Source organism: Pan troglodytes, chromosome 3 (genome assembly GCF_028858775.2).
Source record: "Pan troglodytes isolate AG18354 chromosome 3, NHGRI_mPanTro3-v2.0_pri, whole genome shotgun sequence".
Classification (NCBI taxonomy): domain Eukaryota; kingdom Metazoa; phylum Chordata; class Mammalia; order Primates; family Hominidae; genus Pan; species Pan troglodytes.
The window spans coordinates 5,463,581-5,478,090 of record NC_072401.2 but is presented as its reverse complement, the minus strand read 5'-3'; the positions used below and the strand labels follow the sequence as shown (position 1 = coordinate 5,478,090).

General features: G+C 39.9%; 1 protein-coding gene across 5 annotated transcripts in view; it reads right to left on the bottom strand.

Moving 5' to 3' along the window:
- STK32B (serine/threonine kinase 32B) overlaps positions 1–14,510 on the bottom strand; it is a 445,681-nt gene that overhangs the window by 345,661 nt on the left and 85,510 nt on the right. For 4 of the 5 annotated variants that reach the window (XM_016951222.4, XM_024356003.3, XM_016951221.4 and 1 more), the window contains exon 2: positions 11,449–11,504. In XM_016951222.4, the coding sequence (XP_016806711.1) occupies positions 11,449–11,504 (56 nt within the window). Of the gene's footprint in view, positions 1–11,448; positions 11,505–11,591; positions 11,614–14,510 lie in introns of those variants that run through there. The other variant, XM_063809329.1, reaches the window with a different exon arrangement.

The window sequence follows — 14,510 nt, the reverse complement described above, 5'->3', positions numbered from 1 at the left end:
AACAAAGCTATGCTTTATTCCCTTAAAGGAGGCTAACCTCATGCTGAATACTAGACATTTGTGTACATTCTATATGAATTTGCATGTCATCAAGAAATTGCTACAACCCAAAAGCAACTTAGAAATAGACCTTCTAGAAAGCTTATATTTCTCAAAAGACCCATTAAATTTTCAAGGGATGATGACAGGCTACAGCCAATTTGAAAATCTTGAGGCCACACACTAACAGATTTGGTAGTATGTCCTGAAGGAATACAAAAGGTTCAGGAACAAAACTCTCAATGACATGGGGGGAAAGTGGTATGCCTCTTTGTGATGCTAACTTTGTCGTGGATTGAAAAGGAATGCCTCAATTTTCCTGAAGCCATAAAATCTCAACATTAAGATGAGACACTACTCTAAAATATTTTTGTTAAGTTCAGCCAGTGTTCATGAGATTATGGGCAAACCTCCTAACTTCACTGGGCTACAACTCTTTCTGAGAAATCCAAGAGTATCCAAGAGGAGAAATCCAAGAGGAGCCTCAAATGTGGTAAATAACCTCTGACCAAATGTACTGCTGACTCCTAAAGATCACAGACATAGAACAAGCTGAAAGCAGTCAAGAAAAAAAAAAATGGACTGAGATTTATGTGCCTGCCAAAGAGGCAGAATATGCAATGTAAGTCCAACCAAGTTAACTGCTTGTTAAAAATATGTTTTTAAAAAACACAGTAGAATTCAAAGTTTCTACAAAATAACACCCACAATGTCCAGGATGTAAGACAAAACTACTTAATATATAGAACCAGGAAAATGTGACCCATCCTCAACAGAACAGATAATCAATGGAGGTGAATCTTATGATGACCCAGATGTTGTAATTAGCATAAGGACAATAAAGCAGTTGCTATGACTATGCTACATGATATAAAGGGTAACATAACTGAAATAAAGGAAAAGATAGGAAACCTCAACAAAGCAAGAAAGACTATTTTTTTAAGTCAAGAGTTTCCACCTATGCATACCATAGGAAAACTTCTAAAAGTCAAATTTTAAGGGACTTTTTGAAAGGAGGGAGACAAAAGTGACACATTACATACTGGACAATAATGATTCAAAGTTTAATGACTTCTCATCAGAAATTGTGAAAGTTAGATGACAACAAGACAAAACCTTTAAAGTAATGGAAGGAAAAACACCTGTCAACCTAAAAATCTGTATCCAGTAGAAATATTCTTCAGGAAAGAAGGAGAAATAAATATATTTCAGATAAAATAAAACAAAGAGAATAAATTAAGAGGAGACATGCCCCACATAAAATACTAAAGGAAATTCCTCAGGCTGAATGGAAATGATACCAGAGAGAAACTTAGATTTTCCTTAACAATATGAATAAATATCAAAAACTATTTTCCTCCTAATTTTTAAAAGGAAAATCTTACACCTAATAGCAATATATTCTAGTTATTTCTATTTAATTATACATATTTTTAAAGCAAAAACTATAACATTGTATTAGAGATTTATAATTTAAGAAGCTGCAATACATTTGACACCTATACTATAAGGACAGATAGGGTGGCAGATGGGCCTCTACAGTTGTAAGGTTTTCACATTTTATGTAAAGTGTAAAATACTAACCCTCAGCAGACTGTAAAATAAATTAAGAATGTATAGTATAATCCTTTAGAGCAACAATTTTAAAACATAATACTGGAATGTATACTTACAAAGTCAATAGATAAATTAAACGTAGTTTTAAATATTCAACTAATCCACAGCACTACAGGAAAGAAGAAACAGAGACAAGAAAAAAAGAAGAGGTAAGAAGAAAACAAATAAAACAACAATAGACCTAATCAAACTGTTACATGAGCTGTGCATGAACTAAACAACTAAAAGGCAGAATTGCCAGAATGGATTTTTTTAAAGCAAGACCTAACTATATGCTGTCCTCAAGAAATTAATGTTAAATATAAAAACAAAGAATGAAAATAAATGCATAGAAAAACATATGTCATGGAAACAGTAAGCATAAGTAGGTTAGAACGGCTATATAAATTCATTTGTAAATCCTATCAAACATTTTAAAAAGTAACACCAACTTTACACAGCGTTTTAAGAAAATAAAGAAGAAAAATGTCTGAACTCAATAAGCATAAGTAGATTAGAATGGGTACTCGGATCTCAAAGAAAATAAGTTTCAAAATAAAGAGTACTAGAAGAAAAAGAGAAGGATATTTTATAATAATAGGGACAATTCATCATAAGGAAATAATCATAAATATGTATGCATCTAACAACAAATCTCAATGTATAAGAAGCAAACATTGACAGACTTAAAGAAGAAATAATTCCACAATCATAGTTGGATATTTTACACAACTATCCAGAAATAAAACTAGATTTTAAAAATCGGCAATGACACGGAAGCTCTGAATAATACTAACTACTTTGACTGGACCAATATTTACTGAATCTTACACCTAACAACTTTTAAATACACATTCTTTTCAAGTGGGTATACTGTGTTTACTAAGGTAGATCATAAGTTGGGCATAAAATGAGTCTCAATTAATATAAATGAATTGAAATTGTAGAGTATGTTCTTGGACCACAATGAAGAAAATTAGAACCAGTAACAATAAAAAGCTTCAAAGACCAAATATTTGGAAGTTAAACAACACATAACTACATAATTCATGGGTCAAAGAAGTAATCACAAGGGGAATTATAAAATATTATTAACTAAATAATAAAATACAATATATCAAATGTTGGGGGTGTAACTTAAGCAGTCCTTAGAGGAAAATGTATAGCTTAAAATGCTTATATTAGAACAAAATGTCTAAAATCAATGACCTAAGGTTCTATCTTGAAGAGCTAAGATTATAAACCGATGAAGAAAATAAGAGAAAGAAGGCAAACTGCTAATATCAGAAATGAAAGGGAAGTTACAACCACAGACACTACAAAAATTAAGAAGATCCTACGATAATATCATGAATTACTTTGTGCCAACAAATTTGCCAACATAGAGAAAATTGATTAATTTCTTGACAAATATAACTTACCAAAAGTTATATACGAAAAAACACAAAATCTGAGTGCCTTATATCTACTAAAGAAGGTAATTTTGTAGTCAAAAGCCTTACTAGAAAGAAAACTCTATACCCAGATAATTTCATTTGTAAATCCTATCAAACATTTAAAGAAGTGACACCAACTTTACACAAGTGCTTTCAGAAAACAGAGAAGGAAAATGACTGAACTCATTTTTGAGACTACTATAACCCTGAAAACAAATTTGATGAAGATATTACAAAAAAGCAGATTAATATTCCTTATGAATGTGATGTAAAATTCTCTAATAAGATATTAGCAAATCCAATTCAATAAAACATAAAAAGAATAAGGTATCATATTCAAGTGGGATTTATCTCAGTAATACACAGTTGGTTTAAAATTTGGAAATTAATCAATGTAATTTAGCATAGTAACAAAATATGGAGAAAAAATATGATCATTTCAATCAACGCAGAAAAAGTATTTGATAGAATTCAACAAGACATGATAAACACTTACAGAAAACTACAACTTAAAAGGAGCTGCTCAGTTTGATAAACAGCATCTCTGAAAAACTTACAGATAAAGATGTTCTTAATGAAGAAAGACTAAACACTTTTTCCCCTAAAATTAAGAACAAAACAATGATGCTTGCTCCCACCACTTCTCCTCAATATTGTACTGAAGGTTTTAGCTACTGCAATGAAGATTTAAAAAGCATAAATAAAGGGGAAAATAGGTAAAACTACTTTTATTAGCAAATAGAATGATTGTTGACATAGAAAATCTCCAGAACACTACAAAACAACTATCACAACTAATTATTTAATTAGCAAGGCCTCAGGGTGTGAGATTAAGATACAAAAATTTTATTGTATTTTTATACCTACTAGTAAACAATTAAAAACTAAATTAAAAACAATTTCATTACAATAGTGTCTTCCCCCTGTCCCCCCTGTCCCCCCTACCCCCAAAAAACTTCATGAACTATTTGGGAAAAACATTAGTGCAAAAAAGGGCAAAGCCTCTACCCTAAAAATGACAAAACATCACTAAAATAGAATTTTAAATACCTAATAAAAATAGAGATAAATAAAGAGATATACCATGTCCATGGATTAGAAGACTCCCTACTCTTAAGATATAATTATTTCCAAATTGATATACAGATTTGACGTACCAATTGTAATTCCACAGTTTTTTGTAGAATTGATAAGCAACTCCAAAATTTGTATGAAAATCAATGATCTAGAATATCCAAAACAATCTTGAAAAAGAATAAATGTGGAGGACTTATACTACCTGATTTTAAGACACACCAGAAACCTGCAGTAATTAAGACAGACTAGTACTTGCATAAGGATCAACAAGTAGGTCAAATGAACAAAACTGAGAGTACAGAAGAAGACATACAAATCATCTAATTTTTCATATGAACCCCAAAGCAATCTGTGATGGTTAATATTAAATGTCAGCTTGACTGGATTGAAGGATGCAAAGTATTGGTTCTGGATGTATCTGGGTATGTCTGTGAGGGTGTTGACATAAGAGACTGACATTTGATTAAGTGGACTGGGAGAGAAGACCTATCCTCAGGAAGACCCACCTGCAACATGGGTGGGCACCATCCAATCGGCTGCCAGTCCAGCTAGAAAAAGCAGGCAGAAGAAGGTGCAAGAAACTGACTTGCTGATTCTTCCAGCCTTCATCTTCCTCCTGTGCTGGATACGCTTTCTGCCCTACAACATCAGACTTCAAATTCTTCGGCTTTTGGATTCTTGGACTTACACCAGTGGTTCGCCAGGGGCTCTCAGGCTTTCAGTCACAGACTGAAGGCTGCATTTTCGGTTTCCCTAGTTTTGAGGTTTTGGGACTCGAACTGAACCACTACTGTCTTCCTTGCTCCTTAACTTTCAGACGGCCTATGGTGGGGCTTCACCTTGTGATCACGTGAGGCAATTCTCCTTAATAAACTCCCCTTCCTATATACATATATCCCATTAGTTCTGTCCCTCTAGAGAATCGTTGTACACAATCCAATAAACAAAAGAAATCATTTTCAAGAAATTGACGTCCATACTAGGGAAAAAAAAAAACAACTTGACCCTACCTCACACCACACAAAAAATCAAATCAAAATGAAGTATAGAACTAAATTTATAAGCTAACTCTATAAAACTTTTAGAAAGTAAACATAGAAAAATATCTTTGTGAATTGAGTATGTTTTGGTGAGCCAGGTTTTCTTATACAAATGGCATAAAACAATGACCCTAGAAGCAAAAGCACTCAACAAATTAGATCTCATCGAAATGGAAAACTTTCATGTATCAAAACACACCACTAATAAAATTAACAGGTAAACCAGTCTGGTTGAAAATAGTCTCATGTCTGACAAAAGACTGGTATCCAGATATGTATCCCACAATTAAATAAGACAAACAACCCATTTTTTAAACAATAGCAAAAAAGGCAATACAAATGAATCTCAAAAACATTATGCTGACAAATTTATATAAAATGTAAAACATTATGAAGCTTTAAACAAAAGACTATATATTACATGATCCCATTTTATACCAAATTTTAGAACAGGCAACTCTAATCTATAATGGATGGAGTAGTTGACTTTGGGATAGGTTTTGACTGTAAAGGGTCAAGAGGGGACTTTTGGATGGTGATATTCTATATTTTGGTATGGGTTTAGGTTACTCAGATGCATTTATTTCTCAAAAGTCAATAAATGTAAGTTTAAGATGTGTGCATTCTGTTGTATGTACATTTTACATCAAAAGAAAAACTACAGGCAAATCTCTAGGCTGAAATATTTAAGGAGAAATGTACAAATATTTGCAATTTGCTATAAAATGCATCAAAAAAATAAGATGGATTGATGTGTGGGTAGAAGGATAGGTATTTCATAAAATAAGTTTGGTAGAATGTTAATTGGGAATGGAGGTGGAAGACATTGGTGCTTAATGTAAAATTCTTTCATCTTCACTGCGTATTTGCATGTTTTCACACTAAAATAATGAGAAAAAAATCATATGGGTATGCAGTCAACCCTGCCCTTGACAGCAAGGGCATCACAGCTTTTGAAGTTTGAATTAGGCATCCTCCACTCCATCCCTGTACACCCATAAACTATGAGTGTTCCTCCCCTACCATGCTTTTCAGAGTGGACTATAGTTAACTGTTTATTACTCTGCCTCCTGCATGAATCTGAGAGATCCTCAAAGGCAGGCACCATATCTGGTTTACTTTTGTAACCTCAGTACCTAGAATAGGGCCCAGAGCAAATTGGTCCTCCGTATGTTGGATGGATGGATGGATGGATGGATGGATGGATGGATGGATGGATGGATGGATGGATGAATGAGTGAATGAGCGAATTAACAAATGAACCTAAGCTGCCTGATTTTATATAAACTCCACACAAACTTCCAATAACCAGACAAGACACAGACTTAGAGAAAATACAAAGACAATGTCAGTGCTAAGCCCAGAGCTGTACAGTTTCCAAGAAGAATGAGTGTCATGCAAGATCATGAGTCTTGCCAGGCCTTATCCCACCATTTATCAGCAGTGACAGATGTCACATGGTGAGATATTCTGGGAACTTAAGTATACACAACAGCCCTGCCTGTCCCAGTACCATATTTGTGTCCAGACAGGTCCCCCTCCAAGCAAGAAATCTTCACGCCACAAACTGCCAAAAAGCACATTCAGTTAAAGTCTCCCTTCCTCACTCCCTGCTGCGTAGGGGAAAGAGAGCCTTAAGCAACAAAAGAATCAACATTTATTGAATATCAGGTTGGATTCTGTGCTAGACACTCTACTACACCATCTCATTAACCTCTCACAACAGCCCTATGCAGAAGACACCAATAAGCCTATTTTACAGGTGAAGACACAGAGACTCAAAGTGCATGCATGAATGGCATTTGAATCCTTGTTTGTCCAGTTTTCAAGCTGCTTGCTCTCTGTGTTGCGCCACACTGCCTTGCACTCTCACAAACACTTGCTGAGCTGAATTCCCAGTGGTGGTAACTATCCCAAGGGAAATTTGTGTCCGCCCAATGTATTCTGTAAGAATGAGCTACTCCTTATAAACACTGACTAGCCGATCACTCCCCTGGAAACCACTCTAAAGTAGAGGCCCAATTCCAGCCGGGTCAGGGGAGTAGGTGGAGGTACAGATGGTGAACTTGCTTCAAGGGGGAAAATGTCATTGACATCACAACATCCTGGCTGGTGGAGGCTGGAGTGGGCATTCAAAATACAAGTTATTGATTGGAGACACTTTTTTAGAAGGGTGCTAATGGAGGAAGAAGCCAGCATGAATGATGGAAGGTCAGGGACAGAAGTAAGGGGAAGCTTTGCTAAGATCCACCTTCTGGAGAAAAAGACATTTCCAGAAGGCAGTGGGAGCACCTGGTCCACCTTCGGGAGGGCAGCAGGGACCACTGGGCAGCCTCAGGCCCCTAGAGCTCTGGGGATTCTGGGAGCTTGGCCCTGACTTTGCCTGGCACTTCCTTCCACTTAGGAAGTGCAGGTAAGAAAGGAAATAAGAGACCTAGAGTCCGGGTCCTCATGCTGGCCAGTTTGGAGGCAGGGAATTCTAAGGGATAGTGTGAGTGCCAGGCAGAGAGAACAGCAGGCTAGGAGCAAGGGCCTGTGGGAAGACAGTGGAGGCGAGAGGAAGGGCTGAGAGGTGTCTGTGAACTGGTCCTGAGATCTGTTTATCAGTCTGCAGGACCATGTGGCTCCTCTCACCATACAAGGGAAACTTCGACTCTTCACCCATACAATCCAAGCCTTGAGAACTGAACATCCTCCCTTCCTGACCCACAAGGAAGTGTGAGAAGGAGGAAGTGAGGGGCTGGTGTGATGTGTGGGCTCCAGAATAAAAGCAGGCATGGGCGGCTCACCAGGATCCAAAGTGGCACCTGTCAGATATACAACATGATTTCTGAATAATCATTTGCAGAGTCAAAAGCACCAAGGAGACAAGAGTAAACTCATGTGAAACAGTTTGCTGTACATGTGAACTCTTTTCTCTTTGGCTCTTTCTAGAACCCTCCTTCTCCCTACCTGGGCTGGAGCCTGCACATGCTCTTGTTGTCCCACTATTGTGCCATGTATCAGTCAGGGTTTTCCAGAATACAGAACCAACAGAATATGGACAGATAGACAGATAGATAGATAGATAGATAGACAGACAGACAGACAGACAGACAGACAGACAGACAGACAGACACAGACACAGAGACAGAGACAGATTTATTTTAAAGAACTGGTTCACACACTGTAGGGGCTTGCAAATCTGACTTCTGACTTTTACAGGGCATGCTGGCAGGCTGGAAATCCAGAAAAGAGTTGATACTGCAACTCCAGTCCGAAGGCCACCAGGAGGCAGAATTCCTCCTTCATCAGGGAAGTCAGCCTTTTTCTCCTAAAGTCTTCAAATGGTTGGATGACGCCCATCCACATTGTGGAGAATCAACTTCTTAACTCAAAGTCTACTGATTTAAACATTAATCTCATCCAAAAAAATACCTTCGCAGTGACATCTAGATCGAGGTTTGACCAAACATCTGGGCACCACGGCCTAGCCCAGTTGATACATAAAATTAACCATCACATACTGTGTCATAATTTACTGTTTTTTATGTCTGATTTTTAAACAAGATTTCTGCCCTCAGCAAGTTCCAAGTCATGTCAGGAAAACAGTGTCTAATGCAGCACATGGCCCCTTCAGTGGCCCAGTGAATGTCTGGTAAATTATCCAGTGACCCAATTCACTTGACAACATAAATGCCCAACACTGTTAAATGTGCATGTAGCGGAACTCAGGAACGAGATTCTGAAAAGGCAAGAAGCTCTGTGGTGCCTCCATGTGCCTACAGTGAAGTCTGGATTGTGTAGAAAAGACAAATTAAAGTTGCAGAACTTGGTACAACTCAATGTCATTCTGGTTAGTGAATTAATCCCAAATGTGTCATGTTTAGAAAGGTTTCTGTAAGAAGGTCCACATAAGCAAAAGAGAAGCAGAAATCATCAGAAAATACTCCCCAGGGAAGAAGAGATTTTTCCCAGGAATAGAGTTGACCGTTGAATATATTGGTCCATACAACCGTCTACCCCATAAGAGGATGAGTTTCTGGTCAGTAGGGACCACTTCTTACTCAACTTTGCTCCCCAAGCAGCAAGCACAAGGATAGTTAGTATATTGGACATTCCCAAGGGCACTTTTCTGTGCCCACCCAAACTATCCTCCTGCCCTTCTCTACCGGAAGAGCTCGTCTCCCAGCTACAGGCTGAAGACGGAAGATGCTTCCCTCAGTAGCAAGCAGTGGTCATGTGACCAATTATAGCCAATAAAACGGGGGTTGGTTGGGGAGGTTCTGGGGGGAAGTCCCTCTCTAACGAAGTCACACAAGTGAGGAGCAGTTGTGTGAAGATGTGATACACAGAAGTCGGCACCCTCTAAACCATTAGATAGGAAACCTGAGGAGAAAATCTCATCCCACTGAGGAAGGTGGAGAGGGTGGATGAAAAGTGTCCAGACCTGTGATGACATCACACAGACTCTGAGCTACTGCAGAGAACCCCTATACCTACGGACCACTTGATTTGGTGACATTTTCAAAATATATCCAAAATCTGACTATTTCTCACCACCCCCAGCACTGCCATGTGCCCCAGGCCACCACCTCCTCTCCCCACAGGGCTCCCTGCTGCTGCTGTGGCCCCTCCCAGGCTATTCTCCACATGGCAGCCAAAGTGAACTTCTATGAACTTCTACAAACAGATCATGCAACTCCTCCCCCAGAAACCCCCAAGCCTTCTCTTCCCACTCTGTGAAATGGCCAAAGCCTTTACCACATGGATGAAGTCCTCTAAGACCTGGGCCTCGCCGACTTCACTGACCTCACCTTGCACCACTCCCATTGCCTGGAAGCCCCTCAAAGACACAGAGCACACTCCCTTCCACGGGATTTGCACTTGAAGTTCCCTCTGCCTGGAACTTGCCTGTCTTCCTCCTTTGCTTCCTTCAGGTCTCTGCTCACATGTCATCTTATTATCAAGGATGTCCCTGACACCCTGTATGGGAGCACTGTCCTGCAGAACCATCTATGATATGGAAATGCGTCATAACCTGAGCTTCCAATACAGTAGCCACTGGCTACACGTGGCTACTGAGCACTTAAAATGCAGCTACTGTGCTGTGGAACTGAATTGTTACCATTTTACTTAATGTTAATTAATTCAAATTTAAATATCCACATGTGGTTAGTGGCTACCCTATTGATAGCTCAGCTCTACAAAACAGCAACTTCTCCCTGCTACTCTCCCATAACTCCATATTCCCCTTACCTTACTGTATTTTAATGTACTTATCATTATCTAATGTACCATAAAGGTATACAATTATCTGTTTCGCATCTCTCTCATTTTTTAAATATAAGCACTATGAGAAAAGACACTTGGATCTGTGTTGGTTACTACTGATCAACAGAGTCTAAAGTAGTGCCTGGTACAGAGTTTGCACGCAATTAGCATGCATGGACTGGATCAATAAAACTAGGCAAGGAGGGAGGGAGGGAGGTTGTCTGGGTCTATCCAACTTCTTAAGTCACACGCCTCAGTTTAGCTCTATGAGTTTTAAATAGTCTCATCAACAGTATGGGTTGCCGAAACAGCAGGTCCCTGGTCAGTCTTCAGCTCAAATCCCAGTTTTGACACTTCCTGCCTATGTGGCCAAGGGTAACCTGCTCCATCTTTCTGAGTTACAGAGACTATGTTTCACATCTAGGCTTTTCCATCTGTAAAATGGAAATAACAATAGCTATGAAAAAAACATAACAGAATATCTCTGGCATTCAATAGGTACTCAAAGCAATTATTGCCAAAAAAAAATTTCTGAGTATGTGGGAACAGACTGGAGCTTGATTGGGGGAGTATTTTTGTTTTCTAAAAACTCCTGCCATCTTCTCCTAGCCTTCTATACCCTTTCAAAAGAAATAGTCAAAGATCACAAATATGAACTTTCCAAAACAACAAACGTCTATGTTGCTGGAAAGAGCTGCCTTTGTGATGTTTATGGGTGTTTTTTCAACTTTCCTCACTTAGATTCTCAAGGAACAAACGGCATTGGCAATCCTGAAATAATTACCATTGTCATTCACCTAAACCAGGGCTGTTGTGGTAATTTAATTTTCAGAAGAAAATTACACCAGATCGAAAGGAAACTATTCAGACTTCGTTTCACATTTCAAGTTTGTCAAGTCGAAATCTTACTGTCAAACAGAACATTCCCAGTGCCCAGCAACCAACACACAGACACACAAATATACACACATACTTAAGCCCAGTGGTCCAGACATTTATATTCTTACCTTTCCAAAACTCCCTTTACCAATGGCCCGCAGAATCTGAAAATGGTCAAAGTTGACTGCAAAAGAAAACAAAAAAGGAAACAAGTCAGATTTGCTAAACCTGGTATTGCTCCTTGAATATCCTTACCTATGTACCTACCCACCTATTCCAAAGGCTCTTGGGTCAGGTGCCCTATACTTGCCAGAGCAGCCCTCCACCCTTATCCACAGGGGAATTTGCAGCACATTCTATTTTTTCCCCAGCACACAAATTGTCCATCTGAAGCCTTCCCTTCACACCACACTTCTTGATGAGGCTCTGCAGTCTTGCTGCTTCACTCTCTACCCCACTTCTGCCTGGCTTCTACATGCTTCCCTACATCAAGACAGGTCAACAATGTACGGCCTTGCCAGTAAATCCCATGGACATCCTCCCCTCCTTTGACTTGTTCACTCTCTCAATTCTCCCCTTCATGCTTCACTTCCTTCTGCACACTCAGCCTTGTCCTCCCAGGCATTAAACACTAGAGTCTGTCAAGCCTTTTGTCCTACAACCGTTCTCTTGTCATGGGCTCCAAAGGCTGCAATGACCACCTAATTGGCAGTGGCTCTCCAAGGTGTCTCTAGCCTTGGCTGTATGTGTCAATGCCTGCCCTCAGGTCCTCATGGAGGTTCCAAAGCCACCATGAACTCAACAGATCCAAAGCAGAATGCAGGGTGAGTGGTCTCAACGTTCACTGGTCCTATATGTGCAAAACCTGGGACTCATCCTTGACTCCTTTCTCCCCTTACCCCATATCCGATCTTTCATCAGGTAGCTCCATGTTGTCTCTGCACAGTGTCTCACACCTGTCCACCCCTATGGCCACTGCTCTGGTCTAATCCACCATCTTCTGTCTCCTGGACCACTATGGTGGCCTCCCAACATCCTCACCTGACTCTTCCACTCAGGAAAATGTGTGAGGAGCCGAGTGATCTTGCTTGTCCTCTGCTTCCTCCCCTCCGATGTCCCCTCCATTGCTCTCAGTGGAAAAAAGGAAATCCTTCCCCAGGGCTGCAGGGCTCCAGCTGCTTCTCCTGCCTCCCTTCCCTGCTCACTCCCATCACCTACTGAATGCCAGACACGTGAGAGCAGCTACTCCCAGGCCTTGAGTGCTCTCCTCCTTGCCCTACCCTTGTTCTCTCTACATCCTCAGAAGGCTGCCCTCACCCTCCAGACTACGTCTGGCTCCCTACGATACATTCTCATGGCACTGTGGAACTTTCCCCAAAATACATCGCTTTGTGTAATTTTACCTTTGTATATTTCATTAAGTTCACTTTTCCCTACTAGACTCTAAGCTCCCTGAGTTCAAGGGCCATGTTTATTTTTTTCTATTGTACCCTTAGCACTCAGCACAGTGTTTAGTACACAGTTAGTATTCAATAAATATTCATTAACAGGAGGAATGATTGAATGAACTAATCTCCATATTCATAGTGCCAAACACAACTCCTGGTACATAATAAGTGTTTAGTAAATATTTTTGAATTAGATTGAATTACAGCCCGTTTCCAATAACTAGAAAAGACATGTTATTTACAAAAAAAAAAATGAAGTGAATTGATTAGTTCACCACATAATGGAAGCAAGGATGTGAGGAAGTAAATGAATACAATTAGTTCCTTGTATATTAAACTTATGCAATGGAGGATAATTATGCTGAGTTGTGTCCCTGCCAAGCCAAAGTCAGAATCCAGCGTGCGGTCGAATGCCTAACGTGCTTAGAATAGAGAGACGGAGTTAATGGTTAACTTACTAAAACCTTGGTTCTTTGATTTAGATTTATTTCCTTTCAGGATAACTTGCCAAGAAAGAGATTTCATATTTTCACTTCTTACTCATTCACCAAAGGTCAGAGAAGAGGGAAAAAAAGCAATGAGCTTGGACTGCAGCTTGTTATGTAACCAGCAGCATGCTAAGAAATGCACATGTCCTATCGAGAAACTCCCGAGGTCCCTACGGGGCAGGTACCACTGTCGGGTCCTCAAATCAGCAATGAACATCATGGGTTCCCTGAACAGCACCATCTCTTCATGCTGCTGTTTCCCTTGCCTGCAAGACCATTTCTCCAACACCCCTTATTTTGGGAAAAACTTTTCATTGGCCTTTGACACACAGCTCATGCACTTGCTGTCTTGGGAAGCTTTTCCCCAACCCCCAACTAACCATTTTTTTTCCTTAGAGTTAACTCAGAACCTTCTGTAGACATCTAACAGTTTGGGAGAACATTCCCTGGAGCCAGTCTGCTCAGGTCCACAATACAGCTCTACTCAGTCAGTGTGTCATTAACGGCATCATTTAGCCTCTGTGTGCCCCAGTTATCTCATTTGTAAAATAGGGAAAATGGGGCCTACCTTCCATAAAGAGCTCAGAATCATGCCTGGCACACTAGAACCTTTCAAAAAGTGCTAGCTCTGTGTTGGGGGTGAGGAGCAATTCCCCTCCCTCTTTTCTGGTTTCTTCCAGTTGGGATACCTTACACATCCGTGGCCTCTTGCCCCATCCAAGGTGGTGCAAGTTATCCGAGTGGTGAACTGGAAAAGGAATGGCACCAGCATACTGATGCTCACTGTGCCCTCTCTGTGGAGTCTGACTTTAGGGAGTGGCCTCTCTTCTGCTCCTTCTTGCCAGAAGCTTTTCAGGACCAGCTGCCATGAGGAGAGGTCTGTGGGGTCCAGATTTAGCATTGGCCAGGTGGGAAAGTCCAGCTAATTCTGGGCTTCAGCATTAGGGAGCACATGATTACTGCCTTCCTGAGTTACATTCCTTGGCCACAGCTTTATCGCTGTAGAGGTGAGACTTGGTTCTCTATCAACCTCCTCCTCTGTCTTGTCTCCTAACTGGAGGGAGGTGTTAATTACTGAACAAATGGTCAAATGCCAAAAGCCATTATTACTTTAATAATTAGTGTTATAACATTGTAAATATTCCCACTCACCCATGTCATCCATATCCCCTACAAAATTGTGGGCTCTTTTGGGGAAACTAACAATGTATGGGGCAAAAAGGCACTTAATGAATGCTTGTCTGCTTATTGGAC